Below are 16,532 nucleotides of genomic sequence, written 5' to 3'. Positions count from 1 at the left end.
TCCCCGGCAGTGGAAAAGTGGAGCTGCGTCCAAGTGCCACTCTGCTGCAGGCTCTGCCGTTCATGTTCTCACTTAATGGCAGGGCTGGCTCCTATTACCCGTAATTACGCCTCTCCTGGGCTCAGTAAACGCATTGTACATCTGGAAACTATTAGAAACATGTACGGCTATGTGAAACCCGAGGTCTCAAACACACCCACTTCTCCCCCTGAGAGGTCTTCCTTAAAGAAAATCTGGTTTGTTTGTCCCACTCAGCACGCCCCATCTCAGTTCCAGTGTGTGATCATAGCTTATTGGAAATCAGGTATTAGTTAACCACTTATGGTTATCACATTACCTCCAAATGCTACAACTGAGTCAGGGCATCTCTAAGACGGGGCTGGTGACACTCACAGAGCACTGATATGTTGATACTAACAGTGCAACGAGCAGATGTGCATGTGTGCTAAGTCGCTTCAGTTGTGTCCGACTCTGCAACCCTAGGGACTGGAGCCTGCCAGGCTGTCCATGGGATTCTCCAGGAAAGAATCCTGGGGTGAGTTGCCATGCCCTCCTCCAGGGGATTTTCCCATTGAACCGGCATCTCCTGTGGCTTCTGCACTGCAGGCAGGGGAGGTCCACCCACCATGGGAGGTCCAGCTAGCAGATATAATGGGTCAAACCGTCCCTGGACATGTGGCAGGCACAGGACAATTCCCTTCCTTGTTCCTGTGGAGTTGTCCTCCACTATAATTATCCTGAGCATATGAACAGTCCAGGTGTCTTCATAACAGTCCACCAAAAACATCTGGCAGTTTAGCTGATATTATTAACCTTGACCTTTAACTTCTATAGTTGAGCAAAGGCACCACCATCAGCCCTGGGGATGAGCTGTCCAGTGCAGACTCCAGAATAAGACTCAGGATTCATCTGCTCTCGGCCTCAGTTTCCCCTTCTCTAAACAACTGCTGAGTTTACCTTCCTCAAGGACTCTGCCAAGGATTAAATGACCCTAAAACCCGAGCTATTTACAAAACCAAGTTATGAATCACTGGCCACGTACAAGGGGGAAGAATTCTGGCCTGATCTCTGGAAAGAGATTTACGCCTGGACCATGGCAAGGCAGCCCAGATGCACACCCTGGTCACCTGCAATCACACACACTTTGCTTGTTTAGACATCTGCCCTGTCAGAGGCTCCAAACCTAACACATTCAATAACAATAACAAGAGTCAGAGGGTTGTCGTTGATTCACTTTTATTCTGGAAGCTGTTTTCAAACCCCTCTGGCCTGTTTTCCTTCAGTGTAAACATGCAGTCCCCTGGTCACTTTCCTGATGTATTACCAGGAAATGCCAACACCTGGTTGCCCCAAGGCTGAGCTCTGGGACAAGGGCTCCTGAGGTCACAGTGCAGCCTGGATTAGGTCTCCTGGGAAAGCCTGGGGCCATGCTGCTCAGAGATGGAGAGGAAGGACGAGCACTTCTAGAGGATTCACTGTGAGCTGGACCCGGCAGAGCAGGATGACACCCGTCCCCATGAGACCCGGCTGCCTTCTGCTCTCCTGATCTTAGCCATCCTGGCTCTGCAGGGTCTCCTAGTTCCGTCCGCTCCTCATCTGACTGCCTGGGGAATGGCTGTGGTGACCCAGCCTTCTTCCCAGCTGCCAGGAACCATCTACGGAGAAATGAGGTCGCCGTCTCGGTTGCCCTCTGTAGAGGACTCTGATGGGCGCTCTGCACTTACGAGCCTGTCTCCCTCACTGAAACACTGCAGAGTGCCCTGAAGGCAGCAACCTGGAAAGAGTCCAGAAGTAGAGACTTAAAGAAAGACAGATTTTCCAGGCCCTCCCCCTGCGGACCTCATTTCCCTCACTACCCATCCAGAGTGAATCCTTCATAAACCAATACCCCTCCCTCCTATGGTTCTTGGCCTCTCAGTCTCTGCAAGTGTGCGCTGCCTGCCACCTGGAAGATGCTTTTGTGTTCGGCATCACCAACTCGTACTCAGCCTTCAAAGCTTGTCTCAGAAATCTCCACCCTGACCCCTCCCTCCACTACGTTTGAGACCCTACCCTGGAGGTCCTGCAGAGCATTTCCCACCTGGACCGTGGTCCGAATTCTATGTCACTGTCGCTCCTGCCTCTCCCACCACGACCTGGCCTGACCTGACCTGGCCCACAGTTGGTGTTCAATCAAGGCTCAATACATAACACTAGGGAACCGTCACCCAGCCTCACTCTGGGGCAGGCACCGTAGAGGGCTTTAGTCTTCACAAGCACCTGGGTTGTGGCGCTCTTCTCCCTTTAGAAACTCTGAGAGGCAGGGGAGGTGGTGTTAGACTCAGGCAGCTCACCCCCAGAGGCCAGGCCCTTGGCCACTGGGCCTGTCTCCTTCTAGCTTCTGCAGAGACAAGTGGGTAAGGCAGGGCGTTACCCATTCACAGGGTGGGAGCGGCTCAGTGGATGCCCACCCAGCCCCAGCCTCAGGAGGGGCTTACCCTGCTGCCTCCGGGCACTCAGGACCACCCACAGCCCCCACAGGCTGGGCTCTGGGCACAGGTGGGAACCAGCACTTGGGCCCTGGATGCTGCCCTTCGTCAGCTCTAGGCTCCCGGGTGGGCTGGTCTGGTTGCAGTTAGAGTCAGATCAGTGACAACAGCCTTTGTTTTACTTCTTAGTAAAACAAGCTCGCTGCTCTTGCTCTGTTGGCAAAGCCCTGAAATCAGTAGTTCAGGAAGAGGATAAGGAAATGAGGGAGGAAGGAAGACGAAACAGCCCCACCCTGGGGACTGGGGGTGGGCTCATGGTCAGGGTCTCCCGCTCAGGTCTCTGCCTCGCTGCCTGGGGGCTCCATCCAGCGCCTCTTCCAGGGGTGCCTAAAAGCATACGGGGGGAGTGAGACCACCACCAGGAGGACAGACGCAGACAGAGACGCAAACAGAACAAAGAGGAGGCTACACATTCCTTCAGCTGAGAACAGACTGCCAAGGCAGTGGGAAGGTTCCAGACTCTGCTGTGAAGAGCAGTCGGGCCTCTCACCTCCTCCTAGACTACTACCAAGTCCTGCCTGAGAACACAGCGGGGAAGCATTCATTTCCTCCCAGAAATTAGGCTGTTCTGTAAACCCAGAGCCATGTTCCCACAAGGAACTTCCACCACCGAGAACTCAGACAGGTTCACACCAGGCTCCTGGCCTGCTGGTGTGGTTCTGCTGTCTCAGATCCAGGGCCTATTCATACTAACTAGAACAGGAGACTAAATCCTCTCCCTGCCCAAACAGGTTTAGCTCCCTCTGAATGAGGTAAGGTCTTAACAAGGAAAATTATCTGACCACTTGGGGCCCTGCTCAAGGACATCCAGCGAACCACACAGACAGCCCTTGTTCCTCCAACACAGCCCCATTCCTGGCAGCCCCTCGGCTGTTCGCCCCAAAACAGCCAGCGCGTGCTTAATATTCCTCAAGACTGCTTTGGGAGGTCCCATGTGCCCTGTGAGCCTCCATCAACCGAGAAACTCCCTGGGGAATGCTTGGAGATTAGATTTCCTGCCATGATTCATGACCCAGGAAATTTATTTAGGAAAACCAGTTCCTCAATAAGCCCTGACCTTTGAAGCTAATTGACTTCACTGAGCTACAAAGGAAAAAGGGCTTTAAATCTAAGGCCTCATCTGTTGCTCAAATGAAGGGATCTGTCTCCTTATATTGAGGGGTGGGCTGAGCACGCCCCAGCCTTAAACGCTTGCTTTCGAGAAATTACTCTGAAGGATGAGGCTGTCTTGGGGCCAGCTATGAACAAAAGCCACCCATATCTAAAAGAAATGCCTCCTATCAAAAATGTTGATGATAACAATTTTTTTTAAAAAATGATGACGTAAATAGAGGTTTATATAGTCACATGGAAAGACAGTCATGCTATGTTGTTCTATGAAAGACAAAAAAGGTTTGAAGTGGTATGCATAGGCCTGTGCCATTTCTGTGGTAAACAAATAGATATGCATGCAATTATTTACACATCTACTGGCGGAACAAATGTTAACAACGGTGATCACCAAGAAACTGGATTTTGTGTGGTTTTCACTTTTTCTTTTCTCCTAATCTGTATTGTGTAATTTTTCTAAAATGATATCTTTTATAATTGTTTTATATTTTTTCTAAACTGAGCAAGTAACTTTAAAAATTTTACCCTAAAGACCATTTTCATAACAATAAAAATAAATATATAATGTACATATGTAGCATATAATAAAATAAAAACCACGAAGGCCCTGCTACTCCAGAAACTCCATTTTCATCTACAATGTACTCTTCTTTGGACTTGACTTCACCAGTTCTGATGGAGTGAGGCAGAGGGAGAATTGAAAATCCACACGAGCTGGGAGAAGGGCACGGCAGGGGTTGGGGGAGGAGAGCAGGACCCTGGGTGGCCCTGTATCCTTCTGTCCCAGGTGAATTTCACGAGTTTCCTGCCTGGGCAAGGGTTGTCACAGCCTGGGTTCCCACCCCTTCAATAAATCCCACACCCAGGTCATCATCTCCGTTGTCCTATGAGCAAACAAGTCACAAAGTAAGGCAGAATGAGGCCCAGACAGAGCCCCCTTCCAAGCCTCTGGAAATCCCTCCGGCACCTACCTTGCAGTCCATGCTGAGCAAGTGCTGGGCGATGACCTTGGGGTCATTGTTGGTGAACAGTTCTTTTGCACGCTTCAGCATCGAAGTTTCCAGGGGCTTGTTCTCAGGAGGAAGCAGCTTCGACTCAAAGTCATTGGGCTTGAACGAAGAGGTGGTCTCTAGGAGAGGCATCACAAATGTGTCCTGGTCCTCCCGCCCTGTGTCCCCTGGGGCTGGCGGCGGCTTCCAAGGCCTTGTCCTGTCATCATCATCAAGGATCAAGTAGCTGGTGTCAGAGTTCCGGGTGCTCAGCCCCCCATTCTGCTTGGCTGTCAGCAACTCCACGTAGCTGTCCTGGGCACAGAAAGGCAGCCTAGATGCCCCATCATAGCCGGCCGCCAAGGCTGGGTTCAGTTCACAGTAGTTGGCTTCAGAGCTGAGCCAGATAGATGGAGACGGGGGAGCTTTGAGCAGGGGTGCCTTGCAGGGCTTGGGGGGCGGCTTGGGGCATAGCTGGCTGTCTGAGCCCCTCAGCGCCTCCCCTGGCCTAGCATCCGAGGAGACCCTCCGCACCACAGCTGGACTCAGAGTCGGCTCGCTACCCGTCCTGAACACTGGTGAGCTCGGGCAGGGGCTTGTGCCCACACCTGGGGACTGAGGGGGCAGCTTACCACCTGTGGAGGATAACAGAGGGTCAGAAAAAGCTCAGCTGTGAGGAAAACACAAAACAGACAAAACTAGAGTGACAGCTTCTGGCCCTCAATTCATACCCTAGAGTTTTGATTTTTACCCTCAAAAGACAAGCCAGTATGAACACTACAGGTCTGGTCTAGAGCAGTCAAGAGCATGTCAAGGGCAATGGTGGCCCCACGCCACTTCTTGGGGAATTCTAAATCCTGGTGACTGCCCACAGCTGGGCAGCTATGCCATTTTGTGGTCACGGAAGGTTATACAGTCAAAACAGGGAAATACATCGAGCTTGGAGGGCGGTGAGTAAACTAATCTTGCCCTAAGAAACATGTCTTTAGTCACAGTGTAAAAGAGGGAGGGCCCTGAGTCACTCTCAAAGCCAGAGTGGATCCTGCCAGCTTTAAGGAAGAGACAGACACACATGGGGAAGGGAGAAAAAGATGCTGAGAAAAACCACTTTCAAGTAGTTCATGAAGGGGTGAGAAGAAAAATCACCCTGTGGTTCCCCAAGGAAGGTCAGTTACAAAAATAATGAAAAACAATCCCATTGCCTATTAACATAATTGCTTAGCTGGTTCCCCCACCTTCCATACCATCTCACTCTTCCAGTTGTGACAGCAGAATGGAGAGGAAGCGGGGTTTCTACTAGGAACCCCAAGACCAACCCACTTACCCTCTCTCCAGGGAGGAGACTAAGGGGAAGGCGTGTTCGTTATGATGACCACCAGTTAGCAGCTGGGCTCAGGGTCAGGAAACCTAGGTTCAGATGTTGGCTTTACCACTTACTAGATGCATCTAGACAGGTCAATTATATCCATGCCTCAGTCTCCTCACCCCAAAGAGGAGAATAACCATGCTCACCTTAAAGGCTTCTTATGAGGCTTAAAAGCTAGCAGACATTAAGCATCCAGGCTTTCCTGGTGGCTCAGATGGTAAAGAATCTGCCTGCACTGCAGGAGACCTGGGTTTGATCCCTGGGCTGGGAAGATCCCCTGGAGAAGGAAATGGCAACCCACTCCAGTATTCTTGCTTGGAGGATTCCACAGACAGAGGAACCTGGCGGGTTACAGTCCATGGGGTCGCAAAGAGTCGGACACAACTGAGTGACACGCACACATACAAAGCATCCGGCTCAGCGATTCGCATCTGGATACAGTTCTATGAACCCCTCAGCCTCCAGACGTGGAGTCTCATGTCTTTCCCAAATTACGTGACCAGATGGAGCAGGGGAGAGAGCCTGCAGAAAATCAGGGGAACACCATCACCCTCTTCCCCCCAAATTCCCAAAGACCTACCAATTGGCAGGTAACTTTCCGACTGGTGGGCTTTGAGGGACAAGGCTCTTCTGTCCTGCATGTGATCCAGGCAGGCTGGCTGGCTCCCACTCTTCTCTTTATTTCTGAAGCAAAACACAGATAGGGCAGAAACATGTCATTAAATCGTAAAACCTTTAGGCAACGTCATGGAAAGTTTTAAAAAAAGAAAAAGATTGCTCAGAACGAGCGTGCTCCTGTACAGCCTAAGAGTCAAGGAATGTCGGCTGGAGGAGGAAATCACTGACGGGGTGATTAGTACATGACTGTGCCACGGGCTTCTTGCTGTGTCCTCAGGAGCCATCCAGTTAGATCCTAGGCTGCTGCTTCTGAGTCCTTCCATCCTGTTAAGCAGAGCAGGGTAAAGGTTTCAAGACACTCTCAGGAAAATCTGATAAACTGGAATGTGTACTTTCAACAGCGCCTAAAATTACTTACAGACCCAGGAGGAATGACTTGTATAACTAACACGCGTTCTCCACCAAGCCTCACAGTGTCACAGTTAGGAAGGAGACTGTGGGGCAGTTTCCATTTCAGTGGAAAGTTCACCGTCCCCCAAATAACCTGCAGGATTGCCCAGGGAGGTTGTCATACCCATTCAAAAGGACCCCACTGGGGGATCCCCTGGCCAGCCTCCTTGGGCTGAGTCCGGGAAAGGGCCGAGGGTCATCAAGTAAGCTGGGAGGCACAGAACACAGCATCGCAGGGAAAGTAGACCCTAACGACACAATTCACCAGCACGGCTCTGCCCCTTGCCAGTTCAGACTGGCAGTGTCTCTAATCGCGAAGCAGAGCGCAGCAGCGCAGGGAAAGCAGGCCAGCAGACCCTGACGACACAGTTCGCCAGCATGGCTCTAACCCTGCCCGTTCAGATCGGGAATTACTCTAATTAGCACCAAAGAACAGAATCTCTCATTAGCTAAAACAGAAAACACTGCACCAGTTGAGTTGTAATGAACTTTAGTCGCCACCCCCAACCCCCAAACTTATGTTACAGAAATTGTGAAAGTTCTTTCCTACCTTTGCAGACAACCAGAGGAAAAAAAAAGCAAACCAAACAGCCCCCGAACTCCAGCAACAGAGAAATTCCAGCAACCCCTCAGAGATAAGGCAGGGCAGAGGGCAAATTCCAAAAGGCAGTGGCTTCAGTGAAGCGATATTTAAGCAGTGATCCCCGCCAGTAGTCAGACTCCGTGGTCATACACTGGCCTGGAATGTAACCTGGCCGAGTCCACACCTTTTCGGGGGTTGGGGGGGGCAACCATCTGGCCTGACGTCAGGGAATGTGGGGAGCCACTGGCGGGCGGAGGGGCAGGGCTTCCAGCCATCTTCCTTGTTGAGTCCACCCCACCCCCACATCTAGGTCTTTCTGGACCTGCAGCCTATGCCAAGTGTGATAAGGCTTAGGGAGCTCTGCTTTCAAAGGGCAATCCCCAAGAGTGGCTCTGTTAGGTTTGTGTTATCAACATGGAGACTTTCTAAGCTTTTCTTTCATTTTTATCTTAAAATTTTTTTTTTTTTGTATTTTAAATTCAGGTTGCTGAAGGTAGACCAAGGGGCCTCCCTTCCCAGCACTGTTTCTAGCAGGGGTTCTGTGGGTCACCCTGGCTCTGTTCACATTAACTCTCTACTCATCAGTTCATCAACCAACCCCTACTCTCAAAAGAACAGAAGATAGCATTTTAATATTAGGCTGGTACAAAAGTAATTGCAACTTTGGACTGTGAATTTTAAATCTTATAACTAGGCTCAAACACATCTTTATTAATCAAAATAAGAACCATTACAATCAACGTGTTTCTTTGCCAAGGAGAAATAAGTTTGTTTATTCCTGTAGCATAAAAATCCATGCTTTGAGATTCAATGAACTCTTTTGGAAAGCATTTTCTGCCTCCTGCTGGATGTGGAAGTATTTTCCCTGTGAAAAGTTGTTGAGATGAGAGGTCAGGTGAATATGGCAGATGAGGCAAAACTTTGCAGCCCAATTTGTTCCGCTTTTGAAGTGTTGGTTGTGTGACGTACGGTCAGGTGGTGTGGAGAAAAATTGGGCCCTTTCTGATGACCAGTGGAGCTTCCCTGGTGGTTAAAGCATCTGCCTGCAATGCAGGAGACCCGGGTTTGATCCCTGGGTCGGGAAGATCCTCTGGAGAAGGAAATGGCAACCCACTCCAGTATTCTTGCCTGGAGAATCCCATGGATGGAGGAGCCTGGTGGGCTACAGTCCACGGGGTCGCAAAGAGTCAGACACGAGTGAGCAACTTCACTTTCACTTTTGATGACCAATGCCAGCTGCAGCTGTTGCAGTTTTTGGTTCATCTCATTGATTTGCTGAGCTTACTTCTCAGATATAATGGTTTCACTGGGATTCAAAAAGTTGTAATGGAACAGACTGGCAGCAGACCACCAAACAGTGACCATGACCGTTTTTTGGTGCAAGTCTGGTTTTGGGAAATGCTTTGGAGCTTCTACCCAGTCCAACTGCTGAGCTGGTTGTCATCAGCTGTCATATAAAATCCACTTTTCATCGTGCGTCACAATCAGGTTGAGAAATGGTTCATTGTTGTTGCATAGAATAAGAGAAGATGACACTTCAAAATGACAATTTTTAAAATTTGTGGTCAGTTCATGAGGTATCCACTTATCAAGTTTTTTCACCCTTCCAGTTTGCTTCAAGTGCCAAATAACCGTAGCGTGAGTTCTTTGGCAACTTCTCATGTAGTTGTAAGAGGAGCTTCGAAGATGCTCTCAAATGGTTGTTGTCAACTTTCAATGGCCAGCCACTATGTTCGTCATCTTCAAGGCTCTCGTCTCCTTTGCAAAACTTCTTGAACCACCACTGCATTGTACATTCGTTAAAAGTTCCTGGGCCAAATACATTGTTAATGTTGCAAGTTGTCTCTGCTTTTGACCCATTTTGAACTCGAATAAGAAAATCGCTTGAATTTGCTTTTTTTCTAACATCATTTCCACAGTCTAAAATAAATATAATGCATAGCTTCTTGCCAACTTTCCTTTCTTGGCAGTTAGATAACATGCACAAGGACTCTTCGCTGCATGAGAGACAAGTCCCGCATTAACCCAGGGCACATCACTTGTAATAGACGGTGGGGCTAGCTCAGCATTCAGTTCTCTGAACTCTTCTGCCCAAAATCCCCCAAGGGTCAGCCTGCAGCTCCCAGGCTCTCAAAGTCTTCTGTCTTAGGAATCTCATCTCTTCTAACCTAGTCAGTCACCCTTTTTGTGTGGACCAAGTCCTCATCTAAGCTTTCAGGACTAACTTTGCTCCCTAACTCCAGAACTGTTGCTGGACATGGGCCCTCTGCAAGCCCACAGTCGCACCTCAGATGGAGCAACTGGTTTTCCTCCAAAGTCTACCCGCTCTGGTCCCTCCTGCGGTATCTGACTTGCCTGTCTCCACCTCCCCACAAGCAGAGTCTCAGGAAGCCTGGTTCTGAGCCTCCTGACTTTCCTCACTACTCCATCTGCATGGCCTGATCGTTCACAGCTCACTAGCTGCCTTCCTGCTCCTCTCCCCTCTCACCCTTCTTGCACATCACTGTTCCGTCTTGTTCTTAGGACACTGCATTCCCCTTTGAGGCTCCTCAAACCCCTCAGTCTGGCACGAAAGCCTCCCTGATCTGGTGCAGTCATCTCCCTAAACCTCCCTCTGTCAGCCCCTGCATGGACAGATCCTTTGTTCCATTCCTCCAGTTTCCGCACTCTGAGCCATGCCTGCCCTTTTCTAACTCTGCAACTCAGGCTCTGTCCGAGCCCCCTCCCTCCAGGGGGACACCTTCCCCTCTGCAGCATCTATCCAAATGTCCCCTAGCTTTCAGACCAGCCAGAATCCTTACCTCCTTCACAAGGTCTCTCCTGATCAGCCTTCCCCTTCCTCAGCAACTGCACCTTTTTTTTTGGCACCAACTCGATTGGCAACTGGGCTTCCCAAGTGGCAGGAGTTATAAAGAACCCACCTGCCAATTCAGGAGACCTAAGACACGAAGGCTCGATCCCTGGATTGGAAAGAACCCCTGGAGGAGGGCATGGCAACCCACTCCAGTATTCTTGCCTGGAGAATCCCGTGGACAGAGCAGCCTGAAGGGCTACAGTCCATGGGGTCACAAAGAGTTGGACACGACTGAGGTGACAGCGTGCAGCACAACTGGGAAGTAACCGTGCACTGTCTTGGGTCAGCGATTCCGATGACACTCGGAGTCCCATTAACATCTCTCATTGTTCCTCTGCTCCTGTGGGAAGCTTGTCTGCCGAGCAGAGCTGGGCCCTGGCCAGGTGAGTGCCCCCCACGGTCCCAACACCACCCGAGGAGGCCCTGACTCACCTGAGGAGGTTGCCCCTGGGCAAGCCCTGCTCTCGGGCCTGGGTGCCGCCCACAGTGAGGCTCAGCCTCTTGGCCGCGTCCAGTCTCCCCTCGGCGAGGCTGCCCTCGTGGGCCGGGTCTGGGGAGGAGGCTCCGTAGCGCTCCTCCAGGCAACGCAGGGGCACCGTCCTGTTGACGGGCTGGAAGATGACGGCTCCGCTCTGCTGCGAGATGGGCCGCCGGTTGCCCACGTAGCAGCGCACCAGGCCGGGGATGGAGTCGAAGCTCTCCATCTCAAACTGGTACTGCACGCGGCTGTAGGCCTGGCTGAGCCGCACCACCGTCCGGCGGATCTTGAAGTGCTGAGGCAGGTTCTTCCACTGGCAGGTCAGGACGAAGTTCCCCGGGCTGGACAGAGAATCACGAACCAGGAAGTCACCATCTCGCTGCATGAGGTTTTCTGACACCTGTGGGACAGAACGGTGAGTGAGGAACAGGCGAGGCAGGCTTAGCTGCACTACCGGCAAGCCTATAATGTCTCTTCTTCCTCAGTCGGCTCTTTATTTTGTCAAACTCTGAGAAGACTCATTCATTCATTTATGAACTATTTGTTGATCACCTACTGTGTGGCATCACCGACTCAATGGACATGAGTTTGAACAAGCTCTGGGAGATGGTGAAGGACAGGGAAGCTTGGTGTGCTGCAGTCTATGGGGTTGCAGGGTCGGACATCACTGAATAGCAACAACTGTGTACCAAGTACTGCATTTATAGCAGTGAATGAAGCTGACCCTCCACTGTCTCAGAGCTTCTGTTTTCACCGGAGAGCTTCTATTCTAGTAGGACAAAAAAGGAACAGGTATGCTATGTCAGATGTTGTAAAGTTAAGGAAAAAGTAAATTGGGATGGGGGCTGTCCTTTTAAATACAGTGGTTAGGAAGGTATCAGGAGAAGATGACATCTATGCAGACCTGAAGGATGTGAAGTGATAAAAACTAAATAAGAAAATTTGTGTCTGGTGGGTCTGATTCTTTCTCTTCCTGCAACACCTGGAGGAGGATGTTGGTTGTCATCTATGGGTCATCCTCAGAGCCCTCTCCTACGAAACCCCTCTCCAGGCCTGGTGGGTGGGGAGGAGGAGGGCCTGCAAGAAGGTGGAAGCCAGGGACAGTAGAACTAGACCTCTGAGAGTGGCTCTGGGCACACGGATTATTCTGCGGGCCTGGAACAAAGTGGCTAGTCTCTCATCCCACAAAGTTATTGGGAAGGTTATATATTTGCATACATAATATATGAGGCTTCCCTGATCACTCAGTTGGTAAAGAATCTGCCTGCAATTCAGGAGACCTGGGTTCAATCCCTGGGTTGGGAAGATCCCCTCAACCAGGGCATGGCAAACCATTCCAGTATTCTTGCCTAGAGAAGCCCCACAGACAGAGGAGTATGGCAGGCTACAGTCCATGGCTTTGCAAAGAGTTGGATACAACTGAGCAACTAAACCACTGCCACATAATATACACAAAGCACTAGTACAGTGACTGGAACATAGTAGATGTTAAAAAAATCATTAGCTATAAGGATATTGAAGTTTGTAACAAAAGGAGAATTTAAACTGTGTCTAGAATGGTTGTTCCCATAGCTAGTCTGCCTGGGTTTGCATTTTGGCTCTTCTGTGAGACAAGTTAAGTGGACAAGTTACACTCCCGTTACATCATCTGTAAACCAGCATGATATCTCCTACAGAGTAGCTATAAAGATTTAAAGGAGCAAAGGGTTAACTATGTATGTGTTAGTCACTCAGTCCTGTCTGACTCTTTGCAATCCCATGGACTATATAGCCTGCCAGGCTCCTCTGTCCATGGGATTCTCTAGGCAAGAATGCTGGGGTGGGTAACCATTCCCTTCTCCAGGAGATCTTCCCAATGCAGGGATCGAACTCAGGTCTCCTGCATTGCAAAGGGGCTTCTTTACCATCTGAGTCACCAGGGAAGCCCTTAAGAGTAAACTATAACGATCATTATTGTTACAGTCTTTAGATATACAATCTAGATGATGTATAGCTGAAAATTTATACTCATGGCAAGTGGGAAACAAATTTTATGATCATGATAAGGAGAGTGGTGGTGATGACAGACATCAGATTTATAAACTTTGATAAGTTTTCCAGGACCTGCCAACATTTAATCAGCTAGCTCAGGATAGTATGTTACCATGGTTACCTTAAAATTTCATCTTAGCCTTAAAAATGTTTTCACACAGAAATTCCACTTCTTGGAATTGAGCCTGAGGAAATAATTATAGTGATGAACACAGTAGTTATCTTAAAGGGTGTTGGGAGAGTGCCCAATACAGAGTGGAGCAAACATACAATGGATGCAGACAATGGGGGCCGGTTGAGAACAACATTTTATAGCAGGAGAAAATTCCCAGGTTATATCACTAACAGAAGACAGTGGGTTGCTAAGTTATCGGCAAAATGAGCTCAAACTTGATTTGGAAAAGTCTGGCAGGATTTATATCAAACTATTCCTAGTGGTTATCTCCAGAAGGGAGAATTATGGGTGAGAGTTTAGTTTGCTTCTTTTTTATTCTATTTTCTATAATCAATTTTAAATTAAAAGAAGAAAAACAAAGTTGAAATAAGAATTATTTCTTTGACGGTGCTGAGAATCTGCTACATTAAAAAAAAAAAAAAAACCCATTCACAGCATGATGCCCCTCCCCCACCTCCCACCTTTCCTGTCCTGTTGTCCTGAGTGACTGACTGGTTGGATCATGTTACAATAAAAACTCAAGGAAAATTCTATACCTCAATTCTGCACTTATTTTTCAATTTCTATACTATTAAATAAAAAAACATTATTCATGGCTATGACCCAAAGGACAATCACACAAAGTATATTCTGGCCATGTGGTCACTGGTATAGTTCCTCTTCCCCATTTCTGGGCCGGGGGCCGGATAGAGGAGGGGTAGAGAATGAATAATTGCTGGCCCCACTAGGGTACAGGCGGCCTGTTTCTCTGGGTCACCTGCCCTGATGATACCCTCTTTTCACCTGAAATTAAACTACAGCCTTAAGAAGGAAGCAGGCTCCGCAGGGTATGAGGCTGCAGGCAGCTGGCCAAGAGTTCAATTATCTGAACCACAGCCCAGCCTCATATTCCCCGAGGTGCCACCCTGCACGGCTGCCTTCCGCTGGGCCCATGTTTACAGACCACAGAACACCTGCTTTTCCTTCATCCCCTCACTGGCCACGGGCAAATGGACTTTGAATTCCTGACCTTAGCTCTTCCCAAGATCTCCTTAGAAACGGGCCTATGTTAAGTCACCGCAAGCTACTTCATGTTATTTTGTTTGGGCTGAACTGGGGCTTGCTCCTAATGGCCCTGGGCACATGACCCTGCATGCAGGTGGGTACCTGTCGGGGGATGCGGCCGTGGTACCAGGCGTGGCTGCGCAGATCCTCACTGCTCAGCAGCAGCTCCTCCTCCAGCTCCTTCTTCAGCCTCTCGGGGGTCCTGTCCATGACGTGCCTCTCCTTGGAGAACTGCAACACAGGGTCCCCAGTCACCAGTGACCTTCCCACCCTGCTCAGACTGGCGAGCCCAGGCCAGCCACCCGGAGAAGACGGCCTTGCAGTCAGCAGCTTTGCTATCAAAGCGGTATGTGCCCAAAGCCCCGGTCAGGTAGAGGAGCCTGGATAATGATTACAATTAGCTGTGACCTTTCATTTCTCTGGCTGCGAGTGTGCAGTAAAATTTTCACCTGCACACGGGGACTATGACAGCAGTTAGCCAAGCTGTTCCTTTTATCGGTCTGCTCGTGTAGCAGCTGAAAACATGGGGAGCAGGGTGGGGGGCACCAGGGAGAGAGAGAGGTGTGGGGCAGGAGGAACATCGAGGCTGCCTAGGGAGCTTCTTCATTCTCCTTCTGAACTGTCCTGACACCCAGCTGGGAAGGACACGGTCCCCACCTGGCCCTGGCGGGACAAGACTGTCCAAAGTGCTGCCTTGATGACCTGAACTTTTTGCTACTAGCCAACTCCAGTTCAGGATTGAGTTTGCTTTAGAAACGTTTAGAGCAATTGGACAGAGTACTGTCTCTTGCATCTACTAACCGAAGTCTGAGTTTGTGTTTCGTATGTAATTTTAATTTCATTTTTCTAACATTTTTTTATAACAGACTGGAAATTGAAACTGAAAGAACTGGCTCTTCCCTTCAAGCAATTTGAGAATCACTGTATCTAGGTCTTTGCCCAGCGGCCAGGACAGGAGTTCTCGGTGGGTAGCACTCACTGGGGTTTAATTTAGAACCCACGCCCACTTAAAACATGAGCTGAACTTGGACACCTGCCTGGTTCCCAGCAAAATCAGGCTCAGGGACTATGGCTGAAGGTCGTACAAGAAGGAAAAGGTCATGTCCTTGTATTTTCTCAATTTCCCCAGCTTGGCCTCAAAAGCCTGTAGGAATCACAAAACTATCCTCATCATTCTGCCCCGCACCTTAGCAAGGAAACAGCCCCCAAACTGCCTTCACTCAAGGAAAAGACTTGGCGGCTTCCATGGTGGCTCAGTGGTAAAGAATCCACCTGCCAATTCAGGAGACACAGGTTTGATCCCTGATCTGGGGAGTTCCCGCACGCCGCAGAGCAACTAAGCCCACGTGCCACAACTATTGAGCTAGTGTTCTAGAGCCTAGGAACCTCAGCTACTGAAGCCTGTGCTCTGCAACAAGAGAAGCCATTGCAACGAGACGTCTGAGCACTGCAACTAGAGAAAAGCTCGCGCAGCAGTGAAGACCTGGCAGAGCCAAAAGAAAATAAATACATTTTTTTAAAAAAAGAAGAAGAAAAAGACTTTGGATTTTACTGCTGGATTCTTATCCTCAACCCATGAGGGCGCTGGCCGCAGAATGACTCCCGGGCTGCTTTCGAGGTGAGGCTCTCTGGCTTACTAATTATTTACTTCTCCCACCTCCCCTTCCCCTCCACTCCTCACAGTGCAGGCCCTCGGGAGTGTTTGATGGATGAGCTGAATTCCTATCAAAGCGATGCTGATGTTGGCTGCCCACGGTGCCCGCAGGCATTAGCAGTGATGTCTGACACTGTCGGCTTCGATCATTAATTATGTACAGGTACATCTGAAGACAGCTCCTGGGGAAGACTTGAGTACAGAATGTAGGTTGTCAACCAAGTCACATGTGCTACTGGTTTATTGTCTGTCTCGCCTCCTGCTAGATAATCAGCTTCATGAGACCAGAGCCCATCTGCCTACCTTGCTGTTGCCCCCGAGAAGTGCATGAACATGTGGGGTACTCCCTACTCACTGAATAAACAGATAACCCAAGATGAAGAAGGTCTGTAACTTTTCTTAGTTATGAAAGTTCTGTTTCCTCTCAAATTATCTGAAACCCTGTTATAGTTGGGTGTGTTGCCACACAGCTACAGGATGATATTCCTCAATCTCCCTCTCTTACTGGGAGGTGCAGCCACATGACTAAGTTCTGGCCAAAGAAGGATAAACTGCCACGCTGGTGGGACTTGCAAGCTGAGATATGATGGCTGGAGCTGCAACACCATCCTGGACCATGAGGAAGAAGCCAAGCAACAGGAATGGGGGTGGG

General features: G+C 49.6%; 1 protein-coding gene across 7 annotated transcripts in view; it reads right to left on the bottom strand.

Moving 5' to 3' along the window:
• The window catches only part of BCAR3 (BCAR3 adaptor protein, NSP family member), a 220,015-nt gene that overhangs the window by 14,073 nt on the left and 189,410 nt on the right, over positions 1 to 16,532 (bottom strand). For 3 of the 7 annotated variants that reach the window (XM_061121343.1, XM_061121345.1, XM_061121342.1), the window contains exons 4-7: positions 14,329 to 14,457; positions 10,931 to 11,376; positions 6,574 to 6,677; positions 4,610 to 5,262 (exon numbers count right to left, since the gene is read on the bottom strand). In XM_061121343.1, coding sequence (XP_060977326.1) covers positions 4,610 to 5,262; positions 6,574 to 6,677; positions 10,931 to 11,376; positions 14,329 to 14,457 — 1,332 coding nt within the window. Of the gene's footprint in view, positions 1 to 4,609; positions 5,263 to 6,573; positions 6,678 to 6,839; positions 6,936 to 7,611; positions 7,818 to 10,930; positions 11,377 to 14,328; positions 14,458 to 16,532 lie in introns of those variants that run through there. The other 4 variants (XM_061121346.1, XM_061121348.1, XM_061121344.1 and 1 more) reach the window with 4 other exon arrangements.

This window comes from Dama dama, chromosome 20 (assembly GCF_033118175.1).
Source record: "Dama dama isolate Ldn47 chromosome 20, ASM3311817v1, whole genome shotgun sequence".
Taxonomy (NCBI): Eukaryota; Metazoa; Chordata; class Mammalia; order Artiodactyla; family Cervidae; genus Dama; species Dama dama.
Note: the sequence above shows the minus strand (reverse complement) of the source record. Positions and strands in the feature narration are given on the sequence as shown.